Source organism: Nyctereutes procyonoides, unplaced genomic scaffold (genome assembly GCF_905146905.1).
Source record: "Nyctereutes procyonoides isolate TBG_1078 unplaced genomic scaffold, NYPRO_anot_genome, whole genome shotgun sequence".
In the NCBI taxonomy this organism is placed as follows: Eukaryota; Metazoa; Chordata; class Mammalia; order Carnivora; family Canidae; genus Nyctereutes; species Nyctereutes procyonoides.
In genome coordinates this window covers 33,561,673-33,567,672 of record NW_026575159.1, presented here as the reverse complement: position 1 = coordinate 33,567,672, position 6,000 = coordinate 33,561,673, and the positions used below count along the sequence as shown (strand labels likewise).

Below are 6,000 nucleotides of genomic sequence, written 5' to 3'. Positions count from 1 at the left end.
TCCATTTTTACAAAAAATAGTTTTATTAGAGCAACATGATATTATGATATAAAGCACTACACCATTTGACACAAAGTTCTTTTATAAGTGAGCACCAGTGTACAGTTCTATAGCTTCCTCCGTGGTCCTTACTACAAACAGCTGCCTAACCTCAGCCTAAAGATGAAGTGCAACATTCTTTCTACAATATGCTGAACACTCACTTCAGTTTATTGTAGAAATTTCCTAAACAGACATCCTTCTTGTCGCGGGATGGACATTTCATCTGAAAACTTACAAACGGTCTTGTGCTTATCTGACAGTACCCGATAGGCTGGTTCCACATCCGTCCCACAGCCATGGCACCAGATCCACTGGGCAGCCATGGACGGACTAACCTCACGTCTGTCCAGCAGAGCATTCCCGGAGAGGCTCCACACAAGACAAACCCCCACACCACCCAGGCAGGGGAAGTGTTCCAGCATGGAAGTCAGGCTAAAAGAAATTGAACCTGAACTCTTCATCAGGGGTATCCTGGGTGGCCTTGGCTACACCTGCCTGGCGAGGCCTGCAGACCCTTCCGCTCTTCTTTCTGGTGGCCTCACCTACAGGCTGCACCTGCGCCGTGCGGGCCGCTGTGGGGGAGGGGACAAAGTGTCGGAACAGAGTAGTAACCGCTAACATTACCCTGGCCATTCACCTCGAATCTCTTGGGGCAAATCAACGGATTCATTCCTCAAAATCTGAGGGTAGGTGTTGGCATCAAACCCCACCCAGAATCACTAAGACCGGCACCCTGAGTGGCTCAGTTAAGCTTCCGACTCCATGTGGGCTCAGTCACGGTCTCAGCGTCAGGAGACCCAACCTCCCTCCCCTGGCGCATAGTCAGTAGGAGGGTGCTCCAGCTTCTCTCACCGCCCCTCCCCCATCTCTCCCTCCCCCTCCCCCTCTCTCGCAGGGCCCCAGCCTTTTCTCTCCCTGAGCCCTCAGGCCTCTGAGCCGACCCAGCCCTGTCACTCTGGGTTCCTCCGGTCCTGTCACCCCCTAGGCCCTTCCTCCGCGCCGCCTGGGACCACCGGCTTCCTCACCTGCCCTGAGAGCCCGCAGGGCGTCGCGCCGCTCGGCCTCCATGCGAGCCCTGTAGTCCCCGAACAAGGAGCGCATCAGCTGCCTCTTCCGCGGCAGGGGGGTGCTGTCGCTGCGCAGGCTCCGGATCGCCCCAGCGGCCTGCTCTCCTGCCCGCAGCAAGAGAGGCCTAGTAACCGCCTCCATCCCGCTGACGGCCCCCGCGGCCCCCGCAGCACCCACGCCCCGAAGGGCCCCTCACTCTGTTTCGGACTCGGTCTCCGCGTCCTGAGGCCCAGCTCCAGCTGCTCCACGCACCAAGCCAGCTCCCGGGCCAGCTGCTCCGCCTGCGACACAGCGAGGAGAGCGGCCGTGAGGCGGCGGCCGCGCACGCCCTAGCCCGCCCCGCGCGCCCGCCCTTCCCGACCGAGGCCCGCGCGTGCCTGAGCCTCCGCGCTCCGGGGCGCTTCCTCTGGGGCCGGCTCCTCTGGGGCCTTCCCGCCGCCATGCGCCACGGGGGCCCCGTTCCGGCTTTTCTTCTTCTGGTTCTTGGCGGCTCCGTCGCCCCCACGTTGCTCGGGGCGGCCCCCGGGGGCGGCGTCACGGCCGGCGGGGGGCCCAGAGCCGAGGCCGGCTGCGGGAGGCCTCACGGCGGAAGGACTCGCGGCGCCGGGCGGCGACCCAATGGCCCGGGGGCTACGGGGCGTGCGGGCGGCGCCTAGGCTTGCGGCCGCTGCTGCGTCTCGGGCCTGGAGAAAGGGGGCAGCGCCAGGGTCAAGGCGGGCCGCGCGCGGCGGGACCCCGGCGCCCCCGCGCTCACTGGGCACCGCTCACCGCCATGCGCCGCTCTCGCCGCGGAACGCCCGAGCTTCCCGCCGAACCACCTCCTCCGCCAACGCGGCTGCGGCACCGAGTTCCGCGGGGCACGGACCGGCGGGGAGGGGCGGGGGCGGGGCTACGGGGGGCGGGGGCGGGGCTGGGAGATGGGCGGGCGGGGGCGGGGACTGCAGGCTCAGGCCTCGCAACGGCCGCTGGGACCCAGCGCAGGTTGCGAAGGGGCCCCCGGGGCCGTGTTCTCGCGCCACCTACTGCGTTGCAGGCACCGCTCAGGAAGCAAAGACAGGGGAACGCTCGACAGCTCGCCTGGTGGGCGGGGAAAAGCCGTCCCAGAGAAGCGTCGTGAATAGCGGCCGAACTGGAGGGCGAGCGCTCGGCGGAGACCCCCGGGCAGCAGCCCGCGCCAGGCTGGCGGGACCGGTTGGGTAGCGGGAAGGAGGCGGGGCAGGGGCCGCGGGGCAGGTCAGGGCGTTGGGCGAGCTCCGGCCGTGCAGGCGCCGGGGCAGGCCCGAGGTCCGCTTGATTGTCAGCGCGAGGGGAAGCCTTTGACACACGCTGATCCGCAGAGTGCTGGGGTCTCACTCGGATGTGCGTTTGAAAGATCCCTCGGCTGTCTTGGGACGAAGGCCAGACGGGCGGGCGGCAGGTGAGGCTGGAACGTGGAGGGATGCCCGAGACGCGGGGGAAGAGCCTGCGCCCTTGCGGGTGGCCTGGACGTGAGCACTGCCGCGGGAGGACGCAGCAGGAGCCCGTCCGGTCTGGCTTGCCCCTCCCCGCCTTCTGCCCAGGGCGGCCCCCCACCCTCCGGCACTACAGACCGGGTGCCTCCTCCCAGCCTGGGGCCCCAGGCGTCAGTAGACGTCCTCGGGAGGAAAGGGGCTGCAACAGGACAGGAGCCGGAGTGCTGTCCGAGGATTCCGGTCGGGGAAATCGGGGTACCAAGTGTCGTTTCCTGAGGCAACAGATGGGACGTGTTGCCTGCCTGGGCTGGGAGGTCTCGAGGGTGTCAGTTTGGTCATCACAAATAGTTGGTCTATTATTTATTGCAGGGTAACAAGTTGTCACACAACTGAGCTGATCGAAAACAGTAAACATCTGGTACTGTTCCCAAGGAAACAGGAATCTAGCAACAGTGTAGCCATGTGGTTCTGAGTCAGGGTCTCTTGTGACCCCTCTTGAAGGGATGAATATCAAAAACCTTTAGACAAGGCCGCCTGGGTGACTCAGTGCTTGAGCGTCTGCCTTTGGCTCAGGTCCTGATCCCGGGGTCCCAGGGTCCACACCCTGGGCTGAAGGTGGCGCTAAACCGCTGAGCCACCCGGGCCGCCCATTGAGGGCCATTTTAAATGGAAAAATCACCAAAAAGCACAAGAATGTAAAAAGTGTAGCATTGAATATACTATGAAAAGGACACTGGCTTACAATATGAGAGCAGTGTCGCCTGCTCAACCTCAGCTGGGAACATGTAAGTGTACTGACCCAGAATTGTCATTATTCTGTGCATGTCCATGAGTGACTGTGAAAGCATGAGTATAGGTTTCGAGGGTTACAAGTAAATTTTAGCAACCAGGTGAATTTGCAAATATGGAGTCCTCAATAATGAAAATTGTATGGATCCCTGTGTGGCTCAGCAGTTTAGCACCTGCCTTTGGCCCAGGGCATGATCCTGGAGACCCGGGATCAAGTCCCACATCGGGCTCCCTGCATGGAGCCTGCTTCTCCCTCTGCCTGTGTCTCTGCCTCTCTCTCTCTGTCTCTCACAAATAAGTAAATAAATAAATAAATAAATAAATAAAATAATAAACAAATAAATTAATTAAATATTTTAAAAAATGAAGATTGTATATATAAACATATTTCAAGGTAAAAGTCATAAAAATGCACATAACTATCATCCAGTTGAAGAAACAGAACATTATCAATGTCTTTCAGGACTTCTGCATGTGTATACAACATAAGTATGGATTTCTAAACAATACTGCTTAGTTTTGCATGTTTCGAACTTTACATACATTAAATCATTCTATATGGGTTCTTAAGCTTGTTTTTCTCAATGAGTTTATGAGGATTATCCCTGTTGCAGCATGCCATTGTAGTTCACTGTCTTCAGTGAAGACGTGATGATAATATTCCACTGTATAAGGAAACCCAAGAATAAACACCTGAGTTTCTTACACTTTTTCTATTATAAACAATGCACTAGGAATATTCTTGTCTGTCTCCTCTGTTCAGGTATTTCTCCATATCTTGAGCAGAAAAGCTGCACTGTAGGGTTTTTTCACTTTCATTATAGTATACTTTGATGAAAAGAAATTCTTTTTTAACATCTGTTTTTGTTTTTTATTTATTTGACAGAGTGAGAGAGAGCGCAAGACTGAAGGGGGGAGCAGAGGAAGAAGGAGACTCCCTGCTGAGCAGGGAGCCCAACACTGGGCTGTACCCCAGGACTCAGGGATCATGACCTGAGCCGAAGGCAGACAGGCAGGCGCTTACAGACTGAGCCATTCAGGCGCCCTGATGAAAAGAAATTCTTATTTTTATTTTTTAAATATTTTATTTATTTATTTATTCATGAGAGACACAGAGAAAGAGGCAGAGACACAGGCAGAGGGAGAAGCAGGCTCCCTCTGGGGAGCCCGATGCAGGACTCGATTCCAGGACCCTGGGGTCACGACCTGAGCCAAAGGCAGATGCAGATGCTCAACCACTGAGCCAGCCAGGTGCCCTAGAAATTCTTATTTTTAACAGTATTAAATGTATCAATATTTTACTTTCCCCCTTTACGTCTTACAAGCCTTTTGTTAACCTGGGATCATAGAGATAACCTCCTCTGTTATGAATTTTAATTTTTTTTAATTTATTTATGATAGTCACAGAGAGAGAGAGAGAGGCAGAGACACAGGCAGAGGGAGAAGCAGGCTCCATGCACCGGGAGCCCGACGTGGGATTCGATCCCGGGTCTCCAGGATCGCACCCTGGGCCAAAGTCAGGCGCTAAACCGCTGCGCCACCCAGGGATCCCTGTTATGAATTTTATGTCTTTCCCTTTCATATTCAGACTTTTAGTCTGGAAGTGATTTTTGTGTCTTTCGTAATATAAATTCAGTTTTGTTTTTTAAAATATGCATAATCAGGGATCCCTGGGTGGCGCAGTGGTTTGGCGCCTGCCTTTGGCCCAGGGCGTGATCCTGGAGACCCGGGATCAAATCCCACGTCGGGCTCCCGGTGCATGGAGCCTGCTTCTCCCTCTGCCTGTGTCTCTGCCTCTCTCTCTCTCTCTCTCTCTCTTCTCTCTCTCTCTCTCTCTCTCTCTCTGTGACTACCATAAATAAATAAAGAAAAAAATATTTAAAAAAATAAAATAAAATATGCATAATCAACTTTTCTAACCTCATTTGTGGAATTGAGATCTGCAGTGCACCTCTGTTTAAAGTTCATTTCCACATTTGCATGGATGTAGGCATTTTAACAATATTTGTTCTTCTAATCCATGAGCATGAAATATTTTTCCATTCCTTTGTGTCTTCCTCAGTTTCTTTCATGAGTATTCTATAGTTTTCAGAGTACAGATCCTTTACCTCTTTGGTTAGGTTTATTCCTAGGTATTTTATCGGTTTGGGTACAATTATAAATGGGATCAATTCTTGGATTTCTCTTTCTTCTGCCTCATTGTTAGTGTATAGACATGTGACTGACTGGGATGCCTGGGTGGCTCAGTGGTTGAGCGTCTGCCTTTGGCTCAGGGTGTAGTCCTCGAGTCCCAGGATTGAGTCCCACATCCGGCTTCCTGCATGGAGCCTGCTTCTCCTTCTGCCTGTGTCTCTGCCTGCCTCTCTCTCTCTCTCCTCTCTCTCTCTCTCTCTCTCAGGAATAAATAAAATCTTTAAAAAAAAAAGAAACGTGACTGACTTCTGTGCATTGATTTTATATTCTGCGACTTTGCTGAATTCTTATATCAGTTCTTGTAATTTTTTGGTGTAGTCTTTTGGGTTTTCTACATAGAAAGTCATGTCACCTGCAGAGTGAGAGTTTGACTTCTTCTTTGCCAAGTTGGATGCCCTTTCTTTTTTGTTGTCTGATTGCTGAGGCTAGGACTTCCAGCACTATGTTAAACAACAGT

General features: G+C 53.9%; 1 protein-coding gene across 1 annotated transcript in view; it reads right to left on the bottom strand.

Moving 5' to 3' along the window:
• Positions 1-6,000, bottom strand: part of CUNH8orf33 (chromosome unknown C8orf33 homolog) — a 21,654-nt gene continuing 15,654 nt past the window's right edge. Inside the window, exons 4-8 of the mRNA XM_055314053.1 lie at positions 1,879-2,495; positions 1,488-1,793; positions 1,307-1,391; positions 1,068-1,214; positions 1-614 (exon numbers count right to left, since the gene is read on the bottom strand). Of these exons, the coding sequence (XP_055170028.1) occupies positions 475-614; positions 1,068-1,214; positions 1,307-1,391; positions 1,488-1,793; positions 1,879-2,495 (1,295 nt within the window). The 3' untranslated portion in view covers positions 1-474. The remainder of the gene's footprint in view (positions 615-1,067; positions 1,215-1,306; positions 1,392-1,487; positions 1,794-1,878; positions 2,496-6,000) is intronic.